This window comes from Pseudorca crassidens, chromosome X, assembly GCF_039906515.1.
Source record: "Pseudorca crassidens isolate mPseCra1 chromosome X, mPseCra1.hap1, whole genome shotgun sequence".
Classification (NCBI taxonomy): domain Eukaryota; kingdom Metazoa; phylum Chordata; class Mammalia; order Artiodactyla; family Delphinidae; genus Pseudorca; species Pseudorca crassidens.
In genome coordinates, this window is record NC_090317.1 from 68,613,634 (window position 1) to 68,629,291 (window position 15,658).

A 15,658-nucleotide genomic window follows, 5' to 3' on the forward strand; every position below is an offset into this window, starting at 1 on the left:
CTTTAGATATTTGTGGATGTCCACTGCCTCCAGGGATTGACCGAGAAACAAACATGCCAATAAACGGATACCCACCCATACAAGAGAAAGGGACATTTGTTTATTTCACTTTTCAACCTTACAGATTATCCAGAAGGATCATCATCTCTTGCTGTGGAAACGGAAACGTAGCAGTTTTCACATTTCCTGCATCTCTCAAACAGGTCAGTATTCTGAGGGAGACACGTAGAGTACCACCTGGACTGCTAAGAGGCAGTCTTGGGGAGCAGAACTGGAAAAGGAGTAAGTTATCACCCTGGCAAACAAGATGTTGAATTCTTCCCTCTTGTATTATTCACGTAAGCAGAAGTTCTATACATAATTTCCCTGTGTATTGTACTGAAAAAGACTCCCTTACTCCCTGTAAACTCACACTATTCACTTTGGCTAAAAGACCCCAGGGTATCCAGAACAGCCATACATCTCATTTCGGTTATTTACTTTCATACTATGAATTATAAACCTTGTCCTAGTGAATTTCAGGTCTCTGAAATGAAAAAGATTACAAATAGGTTCTTTTTGCCTGACTCCATTATGTCAGTTAATAACCTACTCTTACCCACTCACAGGCAAAAAGCACCATCCCTACACTCCAACTCTCCCGAAATGCTACTAATTTGTCCATCAGTGGCAGGCAGCCTTACACATGGGATTCTCTTTGGCCTGGTGAAAAGCTAAAAAGCCTTCTCTTTGAAACATTGACAGGTAAATAAACCCAATGTAATTCAGTATTAAAAGGAAAACTTTAGTAATAAAAATACCATGGAGCTTGAAGCTCTGATCTGATAAGGCTTCCAATTCTATTCCCATGAAAAAGCTGGCAATTATTCAGAAGCCTATCAATCTATGGGCTCTCAGGTCTTCACTTCTTTACCTTACAGAACCCTGCTGTGCACCAGTATAGGTACTATATAGAACCTTCTATATGACAGTCACTTTGCTATGTACTTTACATATGTTATCTCATTTAATCCTCACATCAACTCTGTCAGGTGAATGTTACTATTCCCATTTTACTTATGAGAAAACTGAAGTCCAGAGAAGTTAAACCACCTATCTAGCTAGTAAGTGGATAACCTAAGATTGCAACACAGATCTGTCTGACCTCAGATCATGCCCTTTCCAATATGGCACTACATTTAAAAACCTGACTTGGGATATTTACTACACCTTCACTTATAATCAAAGGTTTAAAACAGGGAAGAATTGGGCTTCCGTGGTAGTGCAGTGGTTGAGAGTCCGCCTACTGATGCACGGGACACGGGTTCGTGCCCCAGTCCGGGAAGATCCCACATGCATGGAGCGGCTGGGCCCGTGAGCCATGGCCGCTGAGCCTGCGCGTCCAGAGCCTGTGCTCTGCAACGGGAGAGGCCACAACAGTGAGAGGCCCGCGTACCGCAAAAAAAAAAAAAAAAAAGAGGGAAGAATTAAATCTGTCTTCTTATCCAAAGCCCTGATAAAATGTGTGACACTTGTATGGTACTAGAACCTAGATTTCAGATAATCCATGGTGCTTATCTCTCTCATTTTCTTATTTTAGCATTTTACTATGGGTATTCTTTGACATGCCAACAGAAGTTAAAGGGGAAAAAGTTACCTGGTGAAATAAATTTAGGAAACCCTGTATCAAAATTAGAGAGTTATCTTTAGCATAGGAATTATGCAAATAAGTTTTGTGACTCTCCAAGAGGGGGGTATAGTAGCCCTCTGAACTTATTTGGCTGAACTTATTTTCTTGTGTGCAGATCATGGAACTTTGTCTTTAGTGCAGTACTTCTCAACACTTAAAATATGCTAAGGAATTTTGTGAATCCCCTAAAGTGGAATAAGTTTTTTCCAAACTTATATGACCATGTAACCCTTTTTTTCAGAATATCTTGGGTAAATATTAAGCCATAAAAAATATATATATATATATATAAGATTTCATTTTATTTAACATCTTTATTGGAGAATAATTGCTTTACATTGTTGTGTTAGTTTCTGCTGTATAACAAAGTGAATCAGCTATATGTACACATATATCCCCATATCCCCTCCCTCTGGCATCTCCCTCCCACCCACCATATCCCACCCATCTAGGTGGTTACAAAGCACCGAGCTGATCTCCCTCTGTTATGGGGCTGCTTCCCACTACCTATCTATTTTACATTTGGTAGTGTATATATGTCCATGCCACTCTCTCACTTCGTCCCAGCTTACCCTTCCCCCTCCCCGTGTCCTCAAGTCCATTCTCTACGTCTGTGTCTTTATTCCTGTCCTGCTGCTAGGTTCTTCAGAACCTTTTTTTTTTTTAGATTCCATATATATGTGTTAGCATACGGTATTTGTTTTTCTCTTTCTGACTTACTGCACTCTGTATGACAGACTCTAGGTCCATCCACCTCACTACAAATAACTCAATTTCGTTTCTTTTAATGGCTGAGTAATACTCCATTGTATATATGTGCCACATCTACTTCATCCATTCACCTGTTGATGGACACTTAGGTTGCTTCCATGTCCTGGCTATTGTAAATAGAGCTGCAATGAACATTGTGGTACATGACTCTTTTTGAATTATGGTTTTCTCAGGGTATATGCCCAATCCAAAAATGGGCAGAAGACCTAAATAGACATTTCTCCAAAGAAGATACACAGATTGCCAACAAACACATGAAAGGATGCTCAACATCACTAATCATTAGAGAAATGCAAATCAAAACTACAATGAGGTATCACCTCCCACCAGTTAGAATGGGCATCATCAGAAAATCTACAAACAACAAATGCTTCAGAGGGTGTGGAGAAAAGGGAACCCTCTTGCACTGTTGGTGGGAATGAAAATTGATACGACTCCTGTGGAGAACAGTATCGAGGTTCCTTTAAAAACTAAAAATAGAACTATCATGTGACCCAGCATAAAATATATTTTTGATATGATTTCCTAGGTAAGCAAAATTGCCTTTAAGCAGTGCTTTTCCCAGGGCACTCTGTTCAAATAAATTAGCCGATTAATTTTGTGGGAATAACAGGGTCATGTTCTAATAATAATAGAAAAGTATTTGGGAACACAGGAGGGAAGAATGGGGCAATCATTTCAATGTTTAACAATATGAATAATTTTTTAATGTACATAATTACTACAGTAATGTTTGTAAAAGCCCCAAACAGAAAACAACTTGAATGTCTATCAACATGAGAATGGTTGAATAAGTTATGTATGTCTATAGCCTGGCTAAATGGATACAAAAACAAGACCCAAATATATGCTGTATGGGTCTCTAGGTCTGAAGAGACCCACTTCAGACCTAGGGACACGTACAGACTGAAAGTGAGGGGCTGGAAACAGATATTCCATGCAAATGCAAATCAAAAGAAAGCTGGGGTAGAGCTTCCATGGTGGCGCAGTGGTTGAGAGTCTGCCTGCCGATGCAGGGGACACGGGTTTATGCCCCGGTTCAGGAAGATCCCACATGCCACAGAGCGGCTAGGCCCGTGAACCATGGCCACTGAGCCTGTGCGTCCGGAGCCTGTGCTCTGAAACGGGAGAGGCCACAAGAGTGAGAGGCCCGTGTACCACAAAAAAAAAAAAAGAAAGCTGGGGTAGCAATTCTCACATCAGACAAAATAGACTTTAAAATAAAGACTATTACAAGAGACAAAGAAGGACACTACATAATGATAAAGGAATCTATCCAAGAAGAAGATATAACAATTATAAATATTTATGCACCCAGCATAGGAGCACCTCAATACATAAGGCAAATGCTAACAACCATAAAAGGGGATCATTGCAACAAAAAGAATAAAATACCTAGGAATAAACCTACCTAAGGAGACAAAAGACCTGCATGCAGAAAACTATAAGACACTGATGGAAGAAATTAAAGGTGATACAAACAGATGGAGATTTATACCATGTTCTTGGATTGGCAGAATCAACATTGTGAAAATGACTCTACTACCCAAAGCAATATACAGATTCCGTGCAATCCCTATCAAACTACCAATGGCATTTTTCACAGAACTAGAACAAACAATTTCACAATTTTTATGGAAACACAAAAGACCCCAAAAGGCCAAAGCAATCTTGAGGAAGAAAAACAGAGCTGGAGGAATCAGGGTCCCTGACTTCAGACTATACTACAAAACTACAATAATCAAGACAGTATGCTACTGGCACAAAAACAGAAATATAGATCCATGGAACAGGATAGAAAGCCAAGAGATAAACCCATGCATGTATGGTCACCTTATTTTTGATAAAGGAGGCAAGAATATACAATGTAGAAAAGACAGCCTCTTCAATAAGTGGAGCTGTGAAAACTGGAAATCTACATGTAAAAGAATGAAATTAGAAATCTCCCTAACACCATACACAAAAATAAACTCAAAATGGATTAAAGACCTAAATGGAAGGCCAGACACTATAAAACTCTTAGAGGAAAACATAGGCAGAACACTCTATGACATACATCACAGCAAGATCCTTTTTGACCCACCTTCTAGAGAAATGGAAATAAAAACAAAAATAAACAAATGGGACCTAATGAAACTTAAAAGCTTTTGCACAGCAAAGGAAACCATAAACAAGATGAAAAGGCAAGCCTCAGAATGGGAGAAAATATTTGCACACGAAACAACTGACAAAGGATTAATCTCCAAAATATACAAGCAGCTCATGCAGCTCAATATCAAAAAAAACAAACAACCTAATCCAAAAATAGGCAGAAGACCTAAATAGACATTTCACCAAAGAAGATATACAGATTGCCAACAAACACATGAAAGGATGCTCAACATCAATAATCATTAGAGAAATGCAAATCAAAACTACAATGAGGTATTACCTCACACCAGTAAGAATGGCCATCATCAAAAAATCTACAAACAATAAATGCTAGAGAGGGTGTGGAGAAAAGGGAACTCTCCTATACTGTTGGTGGGAATGTAAGTTGATACAGCCACTGTGGAGAACAGTATGGAGGTTCCTTAAAAAACTAAAAATACAACTACCATATGACCTAGCAATCCCACTACTGGGCATATACCCTGAGAAAACCATAATTCAAAAAGAGTCATGTACCACAATGTTCATTGCAGCACTATTTACCATAGCCAGGACATGGAAGCAACCTAAGTGTCCATCAACAGATGAATGGATAAAGAAGATGTGGCACATATATACAATGGAATATTACTCAGCCATAGAAAGAAACGAAATTGAGTTATTTGTACTGAGGTGGATGGACCTAGAATCTGTCATGCAGAGTGAAGTAAGTCAGAAGGAGAAAAACAAATACCATATGCTAACACATATATATGGAATCTTAAAAAAAATGGTTCTGAAGAACCTAGCAGCAGGACAGGAATAAAGGTGCAGATGTAGAGAATGGACTTAAGGGCATGGGGAGGGGGAAGGGTAAGCTGGGATGAAGTGAGAGAGTGGCCTGGACATATATACACTACCAAATGTAAAATAGATAGCTAGTGGGAAGCAGCTGCATCATTCGGGGAGATCAGCTCGGTGTTTTGTGACCACCTAGAGAGGTGGGATAGGGAGGATGGGCGGGAGACACAAAATGGAGGGGATATGGGGATATAAGTATACGTATAGCTGATTCACTTTTTTATACAGCAGAAACTAACACAACAGTGTAAAGCAATTATATTCCAGTAAAGATGTTTAAAAAAGATAAAAAGAAGTATGTTTGTCTAAATTATTAGATATTTTTTACATTTTTGTTCTCTTCTGAAATGTTTTTAAACTTATTCAACTTCACTAGTAAGAAATGCAAATTAAAATAATGCTAAATATCAATTTTTGTCCACTAAAGCAGCCAGTTTTTACAATGTTGGCAAGAACACGTTGAAACACATGCTTTTATATGCTGCTGATATAAGGTTAAAATCTTAGATAATTTTTTGCGGGCAAAATATATAACATATATCAAAACCTTAAATGGCCCATGCAATTTTATCTGATAACTCCATTTTAGGAATGTATTTTAATGAAATAATCAGAGAACTGTATGACTATTCATCATTAATTTATTATAATATCAGAAAATTGGAAATAAAACTAAATATCTAACAGAGGAATAGTGAAATATTAAATCATTATGATGAACTATTATGTACTGTTAAAAGTAATTATTTTGAAGAATAATTGATAAGATTATGGGGAAAAGCTATATGATTGCATTTAATTCTAAAATTTTATTAAGATATAATTCATATACCATGTAATTTGATCACTTACAGTATACAATTCAGTTGTTTTTAGGATATTCACAGAGTCATACAACGATCACCACAATCAATTTTAGAACATTTTTATTGCCCCCAAAAGAATCCCCATACTCATTAACAGTCACTCCCCATTCGTCCACTCCCACCCCTAGGAAACCACTAATCTACTTTCTGTCTCTATAGATTTGCCTATTCTGGACATTGAATATAATCCATGATTCCACTGAAGCATACGATATGTGATCTTTTGAGAGAAAACATTTGTAAATCAAATATTTGTTAGGAGGCTTGTATGCAGAATATATAAAGAACTCTTACAATTCTATAAATGAAAAGATAATACAACTTTTTTAATGAGCAAAGGATTGGAATAGACATTTCTCCATATACAAATGATCAGTAAGCACATGAAGGGGCTTCCCTGGTGGCGCAGTGGTTGAGAGTCCGCCTGCCAGTGCAGGGGACATGGGTTCGTGTCCCGGTCCGGGAAGATCCCACATGCTGCGGAGCGGCTGGGCCCGTGAGCCATGGCTGCTGAGCCTGCGCGTCCAGAGCCTGTGCTCCACAATGGGAGAGGCCACAAAAGTGAGAGGCCCGCATACCGCAAAAAAAAAAAAAAAAAAAAAGCACATGAAAAATGCTTAACATCATTAGCTATTAGGCAATACAAATCAAAACCACGAGATACCATTTAATTTCCACTAGGATGGCTATAATCCAGAAGACAGATAACAAGTGTTAGTGAGGATGTAAAGAAATCGGAATCCTCATACATTTCTGGTGGCAGTGTAGAATGGTGCAATCACTTTGGAAACAGTTTGGAAGTCCTTCAATATGTTAAACATAAAATTACCATATGCCCCAGCAATTCCACTCCTTGGTATAACCAAGAGAAATGAAAACATATGTCCAAACAAAAACTACTGCATAAATGTTCACAGAAGCATTATTCATAATAGCCAAAAAGTGGAAACATCACTAATATCCATCTACTGTTGAGTAGATAAATAAAATGTGGCATATCCATACAATGGAATGTCATTTGGCAACCAAAAGAATACATGCTACAACATGGGATGGACCTTGAAAACATTATAAAATTACATTTTTAATTTAATTAAAAACTTTTAAGTATTAAAATGTATCTACATGTGTAGAAAAACACTGAAAAGAATTATACCAAAAATATAAGTAAAAGCAAATTTTTTACATGGGTTACTTCCTTCACTATCAAGCCTTAATACTTCAACCTCTCTCTTGCCAATATTTTTTCTCCCTAACTCCATTGCTTTAGCCAGCAAAAATCCAAATTCCAGATTCAATCCAGCTGTCTGCCTTCTCCATTTCTGTACTCAGCCTGCTGAGAACCACTACAAAAATAACACAACTGATTATAAATACTGTTTGCAGCGATTAGAAATAACACAACTGAGACTACACATTTGTGGCCTCCAACCTTACCTGGCCTGTTAAGTCTTCACTATTTACCAGTAGTTTTTTCCTTTATTAACCACAACTTCATATAGTCTCTCATATAACTCCTATCCCATATCATAATGAAAGTCCTAACACATGAAATAGGGCTAAAAAAGGAGATTAAAGTAACTCTAATTGTAAAAGAAGAAGTAAAATTATCTCTATTTGCAGATGTCATGATTGTCCACATAGATCATCCAAAGAATCTACAAAAACTCCTAGAACTAATGAGTGAGTTTATCAAGTTCACAGCATACAAGATCAATGCACAAACATCTATTATGTTTCTGTACACTAGCAATGCACAACTGGGAAACCAAAATCAAAAACACAATACAATTTACAGTAACTTCAAAAAATTAACTAACTAGATATAAATGTAACAAATAATACACAATATCTGTATGCTGAAACTTGTAAAACACTGATGAAAAAAACCATGGAAGACCTAAATAAACGAGATATATACTATGCTTATGGGTCAGAAGACTCAGTATAAGTAAGATGTCAATACTTCCTAAATTGATAGACAACTTTAATACAATCCTAATTAAAATTTTTTATTTTAATCAAATATTTTGTAGAGATAGACAAGCTTACACTAAAATTTAAATGGAAAAGGGAACTAGAATAGCCAAAACAATTCTGAAAAAAATACATAACTGAAGGACTCAAACTGTCCAATTTTAAGACATACTATAATGCTACTGTAGTCAAGACAGTGTGGTATTAGCCAAAGGACAGACTCATAAGCCAATGGAACAGAATAAAAAATAAAATACAGAAATAGACCCATATAAAGATTCTCAACTGATTTTTACACAAAGATACAATGGTAATTCAATGGAGAAAATAGTCTTCAACAAATAGTGATAGAATAATTGGACATACCTATACTATTACACCTCACAACATATGCAAAACTTAACTCAAAATGGATCATAGACCTAAATGTAAAATGTAAAACTATAAAAATCTTAGAAGAAAATGTAGGAGAAAATCTTTATCACTTTGAGTTAGGCAAATAGTTCTTAGATATGACATCAAAAGTAATATACATAAAAGAAAAAATTTACAAATTGGACTTCAACAAAATTAAAAATGTATTCTCTGAGAAGAACATTGTTAAGAGAATAAAAAGACAAGCCACTGACTGGGAGAAAATATTTGCAAAACACATATCTGATAAAGGACTTGTATCCAGAAAATGTAAAGTGCTCTAAAATGTCAAAAGTAAGGAAACCAACACAATAAAGTAATGGGCAAAAGTTTTCAATGGACACTTCACCAAAGAAGTGGAAATAAACATAAGAACATGCTTGATGGGGTTGCCAAGATAGCGGAGTAGGAAGACCCTGAACTTATCTACTCCGATAGACACACCAGAATTACAACTACTTACAGAGTAGCTATCTATGAGAAAGACCTGAAACCTAGCAGAAAAGATTTCCTACAACTAAAGACATAAAGAAGGAACCACAATGAGATGGGTAGGAGGGGCAGAGATGCAGTATAGTCAGAATCCACACCCCCAGGTCAGCAACCACAAATGGGAGGAATATCACAGTCCTAGAGATTGTCCCCAAGGAGCAAGGGGTCTGACTCCCATGTCAGGCTCCCCAGCCTGGGCATCCTGCACTGGGAAAACAGGCTCCCAGAACATCTGACATTGAAAACTATCAGGGCTTAGGTTGAGAGAGCTGGAAGGCTGTAAGAAACAGACTCTGCTCTTAAAGGGCACATGCAAAATCCCACATGTTCCAAGTCCCAGGGAAGAGGCAGTAGTTTGAAAGGAGCCTGGGTCAGACCCACTTGTTGATCTTGGAGAGACTCCTGGAGAGACGGGGGGCAACTGCTACTCACCTGGGGAATGGAGACAGTGGCAGCAGCCATTAGGGACCTCATTCTATCATGATAATACCAGCACTGGCAAGCACCATTTTGGAATCCTCCTACCAGCCTGTTAGCACTGGGGACACAGCCCCATCTACCAGCAGGCTGGCAGCAGCTCCAAACCTGTCAGGGCCACACAGCCAGCCATGTAGGAAGCCTAGCCCACACTTCAGTGGGCCCACAGCTACTGCACAAGGCATGGCCTCACAGCCAACCAGACTGGGATCAAGACCTACCCACCAACACAACCCCAGTTAGCCCTGACACAACAGAATGGCACATGCAGCCCACATGGGGGCACCCCTAGAGCATATAGCACTGGTGACCTGAGGGGAGCATGCTGCTGGGCCCCATAGGACGTCTCCTACATAAAGTCACTTCTCCAAGATCGGGAAACATAACCAACCTACCAAATACATAGAAATAAAAACAGCAATTTAGGCAAAATGAAGTGACAGAGGAATATATTCCAAACAAAGGAACAAGATAAAACCCCAGAAGAAGAACTAAATGAAATGAAATGGAGATAAGCAATCTACATGATAAAGAGTTCAAGGTAATCATAATAAAGATGTTTAACAAACTCAAGAGAAGAAAGGATGAACACAGTGAAAATTTCAACAAAGGGTTAGAAAATGTAAAGAAGAGTCAAATACAGTTGAAGAATACAATAACAGAAATTAAAAAACACTAGAAGGAGTCAACAATGGATTAGATGACACAGAGGAATGGATCAGAGATCTAGATGAAACAGCATAGTGGAAGTCACCCAAGCTGAACAAGAAAAAGAAAAAAAGGGCTTTAAAAAAAATGAGGATCGTATAAGAGACCTCTGAGACAACATCAGCATACTACATTCTCATTATAGGGATCACAGAAAGAGAAGAGATATAGATAAAGGGTTAGAGAACTTATTTGAAGAAATAATAGCTGAAAACTTCCCTAACCTGGGAAAGGAAAAGACATCCAGATTCAGGAAGCACAGAGGGGTCCCAAACAAGATGAACACAAAGAGGTGCACACCAAGACACATTATATCTAAATGGCAAAATTAAAATAAAATGAGAATCTTAAAAGCAGCAACAGAAAAGCAACATGTTATGTACAAGGGCACTCCCATAAAGCTATCATCTGACTTTTCAGCAGAAACTCTGCAGGCCAAAAGGATTGGCACAATATACTGGAAGTGAGGAAAGGAAAAAAGTTACAACCAAAACTACTCTACCCTGCAAAGTTCTCATTCAGATTTGAAGAAGTGATAAAGAGTTTTACAAAGCAAAAGCAAAAAGAGTTCAGCACCACTAAACCAGCTTAACAAGAAATGTTAAAGGCACTTCTCTAAGCAAAAAAGGCCACAACTAGAAATATGAAAATTATGAAAAGAAAAATCTCACTGGTAAAGGCAAACATGCAGTAAAGGTAGTAGAATAACCACTTATAAATCTAGTAGGAAGGTTAAAAGACAAAAGCAGAAAAAGCATCTATATCCACAATAAGTAGTTATGGGATACACAAAACAAAAAGATGTAAAATATGATGCCAAAAACAATAAACACTGGGGATGGGGAGGAGTAGAAATGTAAGATGGTTAGAATGCACTTGAACTTAAGAGATCATCAACTTAAAATAATCACATATATAGAGAGAGGTTGTCATGTACCTCATGACAACTACAAACCAAAACCATATAATAGATACATACACAAAAAAGAGAAACACTAAAGGTAGTCATTAAATTATAAGGGAAGACAGCAAATGAAGAAGGGAACAACAACAAAAAGAGCTACAAAACCAACCCCAAAACAGTTCACAAAATGGCAATAAGTAATACCTATCAATAATTACTTTAAATGTAGATGGAGTAAATGCTCCAATCTAAAGACATAGAGTGGCTGAATGGATTAAAAAGCAAGACCCATGGGCTTCCCTGGTGGCGCAGTGGTTGAGAGTCCGCCTGTCGATGCAGGGGACACGGGTTCATGCCCTGGTCTGGGAGGATCCCACATGCCACGGAGCAGCTGGGCCCATGAGCCATGGCCGCTGAGCCTGCATGTCCGGAGCCTGTGCTCCGCAACGGGAGAGGCCACAACAGTGAGAGGCCCGCATACCGCAAAAGAAAAAAGAAAAAAAAAACAAGACCCATACACATGCTCCCTACAAGAGACTCAACTTCAGATCTAAAGCCACACACAAACTGAAAGTAAGGAGATGGAAAAATGTATTCCATGCAAATGGAAGCTAAAAGAAAGCTGGGGTAGCAGTACTTGCATCAGACAAAATAGATTTTAAAACAAAGTGTAAGAGTGTTACAAGAGACAAAAAAGGACATCAACATAGTAGCACCTAAATACATAAAGCAAATATTAACAAACATAAAGGAGAACTTGACAGTAATGCAATAATTGTAGGGAAATTTACCACCCCACTTACATCAATAGACAGATCATCCACACAAAATCAATAAACGAAGGCCTTAAATACGAATATGTTCAATAATATTGTAATAACTTTCTATGGAGACAGATGGTTACTAGACTTATCAGGGTGATAATTTCATAATGTATGCAAATGTCAGATCACCATGTAGTACACTTGAAGCTAACATAATGTTGTACATCAACTATATTTCAATTAAAATAAATTAAAATTGATTGTGAATAGTCTATGAAATTAGTGCCAAAAGTCTTTGTTAAAATATAGTCATTCACATTTGAAAATTGGTAGTATGGCAGTGGAGTTATTTTTAAAACACAGATATCCATGGGACTTCCCTGGTGGTGCAATGGTTAAGAATCTGCCTGTCAATGCAGGGGACATGGGTTTGAGCCCTGGTCCAGGAAGATCCCACATGCCGTGGAGCAACAAAGCCCTTGCACCACAACTACTGAGCCTGTGCTCTAGAGCCTGCGAGCCACAACTACTGAAAGCCCGCACACCTGTGCGCCACAACCACTGAAGTTCGTACATCATAACTACTGAAGCCCACGTGCCTAGAGCCTGTGCTCCACAACAAGAGAAGCCACCGCAATGAGAAGGCCGTGCACCGCAACGAAGAGTAACTCCTGCTCGCTGCAACTAGAGAAAGCCCACACACAGCAACGAACACCCAATGCAGCCAAAAAATAAATTTTTTTAAAACAAAAAAAACTTTAATAAATAAATAAAATATAGATATCCATTGAGGAGGCGGGGGGAAGGAAAGCTGCTCAATATCACTAGCTATTAGGAAAATGCAAATTAAAACACAAGGAGATTCCTTTATACCCATACTGGAATGGGTAATTTTGTTTTTACATAGGGATAATTCCAAGTGCTGATAAGGATGCAGAACAATTGGAATTCTCATACATTTCTTGTGGGGTTGCAAAATAGCTCAGGTACTCTGAAAAACAGTTTGACAGTTCCTTATAAAGTTTCTTACAACGTTAAACATACACTTACCATATATGACCCAGTAATCCTACTCCTGCATATTTCCCCTAGAAAATGAAAACTTGTGTTCACACAAAAATCTGTATATGAATGGTTATAGCAGCTTTATTTATACTAGCCCAAACCTGGAAAACAAAAGAAATGTCCTTCAATGGGTAAAGAGTAAACTACCAAACGTAAAATAGATAGCTAGTGGGAAGCAGCCACATAGCACAGGGAGATCAGCTCGGTGCTTTGTGACCACCTAGAGGGGTGGCATAGGGAGGGTGGGAGGGAGGGAGACGCAAGAGGGAAGAGATATGGGAACATATGTATATGTATAACTGATTCACTTTGTTATAAAGCAGAAACTAACACACCATTGTAAAGCAACTATACTCCAATAAAGATGTAAAAAAAAAGAGTAAACAAAGTATACTACTCAGCAATCTTTTGATTTGATGAACAATTGATACTTATAGCAACATAGATGAACCTAAAATGCATTATTGTAAGTGAAAAAATCCCAGTTCATAGCACAGGGAATGTCATCAATAATATTGTAATAACCTTTGTATGGTGCATAATCTATAAAAATATCAAATCACTATGTTGTATACCTGAAACTAATATAATATTGTAAGTCAACTATACTTCAATTTAAAAAAACAAAAATATTTTTTAAAGGCTATGTGCTATATGATTCCATTTGTATGAAATTTTGGAAAAGGCAAAAATACATAGAGAGAAAACAGATTGGTGGTTGCCTGGCTTAGGGGGCTGAGGAAGTTCTACATTGTATCTGAGATGGTGGTTACAAGATTCCACCCATGTGTAAAAGCTCGCAGAACTGTAAACCAAACAGAAGTTAATTTTAATACATTTAAATTATAAATTAAAAAATCCTTCTCTCATGCTTCTCTGGAACTTCCTACACCCTTCTTCCCCCCACCCCTACCATCAGACATCTCCTTCTTAAGACAGTGTCTTCCCAAACTTTGCTAGGTTTTCTCCTGACCATCACATAAATCTACTCATTCCTTAGGGAATCTACCCATTTCTTGGCTAAAGGGCATATGTATGCTGATAACTGCTGGATATGTATCTCCAGCCCAGAACTCTTTACTGAGTTCCAGACCTGAATAACCAAGTGCCTTTCAATTTCACCCACCCCAAAATCCATTTCCTGTTTTGTTCCTTCTCCTTCATCTCCCACTCACATCTAATTTTTCACTGAGGTGTGTTGATTGTACTTCCTAAATATCTCTGGAAGCTGTGTACTTTTTCTAGCCTGATTACCATGACCCCAAACCATGTGTCTGTCATCTGTGTTACTGCAATAGCTTTTTAACTGATTTTCCTGATTCCCGTCTTGCCCCTCTTCCAGTCCATTCTCCATATTGCAGCTAGAATGATGAAAAACTTAAATCTGTGTAGTGGCTCTTTTGTTGGCTTCAGCATAGTCTGAACTCCTTAACATGGCTTACAAGACCTTTTATGATCCAGCCCCTGCTCATCTCTCCAGATTCTTAACTCTGAAGCTTCTTCTCCACCAGTTCTATCCCCACATTCTATACTTGAGCCACACCTCAACTTCTTTCAGCCCCTCAAACATGCCACTGATGCTTCCCATGATTGGGATGCTTCCTCAGCAACCTCCCACCTCCTCCATTCCAGTCTCCTTCAGCTGGCTATATAGTATTTATTCTCTAGGTTTCAGCCTCCACATCATTTACTCGGGTATATCACTGACTGATGTCTTTTGGGTGCCACCATAACATTATGAGAGCCCTTTTATTCTGTGTTGTAATAGCCTACTTACTTTTCTGTCGCCCAAACTAGATTGTAAGCTCCTTGAGAGCAGTCACTATGTCTTGTTCACATTTTAGTGCCAGCTTCTAGCACAATGCCTGGCACATGGTAAGTATTCAATAAATATTTGTCAAATGAATGAATGAGAAGAAGGGGGCGTGGGAAACAGTCTCTGAGATGATAGGTCATTTTTTTCTTTATCCCTTTCTATAGTTTCCAATTATTCTATGATGAACATGAATTGCTTTTATAATAAAAGAATACTTTAAGAAATTCCCTGGAGGTCCAGTGGTTAGGAGTCAACACTTTCACTGCCGTGAGCCCATTTTCAATCCCTGGTCAGGGAACTAAGATCCCGCAAGCCACACGGCATGGCCAAAAGGAAAAGTTAGAAATAATTTTAAAAGTATATTAAACATAAAAGAAAAGAGAAAAACTATGAAGAAAATTTAAATCACCTATAATCCCACCACCTGAAGATAACTCATGTTAACATTTTGTTATATTCCATCGATATTTTATATGAATATATTTGTTAAACATTGAGACCATATTGTGTTCAGTTTCGAATTCTGCTTTTTTCACTAATGCTGAAAGTAATTTCCCATTACATCAAAGTGCTATTGTTTATTTAACCAATTCTCTGCTGTCCAACAGTAAGATTTTATTCAGTTTTTCACTATTATGAGTAAGGTTGCCAATAATATCATTGAACTTAAACATTTTTCCTCATTTATAATCATTTTCCTATGATAGGCTCCTAGAAGCAAAACTACTGGTATGAACTTTTTAA

At 37.9% G+C, this 15,658-nt stretch overlaps 1 protein-coding gene across 1 annotated transcript in view; it reads left to right on the top strand.

Moving 5' to 3' along the window:
• The window catches only part of ZDHHC15 (zinc finger DHHC-type palmitoyltransferase 15), a 128,588-nt gene that overhangs the window by 107,765 nt on the left and 5,165 nt on the right, over nucleotides 1–15,658 (top strand). Inside the window, exon 11 of the mRNA XM_067722282.1 lies at nucleotides 125–203. Coding sequence (XP_067578383.1) covers nucleotides 125–171 — 47 coding nt within the window. The 3' untranslated portion in view covers nucleotides 172–203. The remainder of the gene's footprint in view (nucleotides 1–124; nucleotides 204–15,658) is intronic.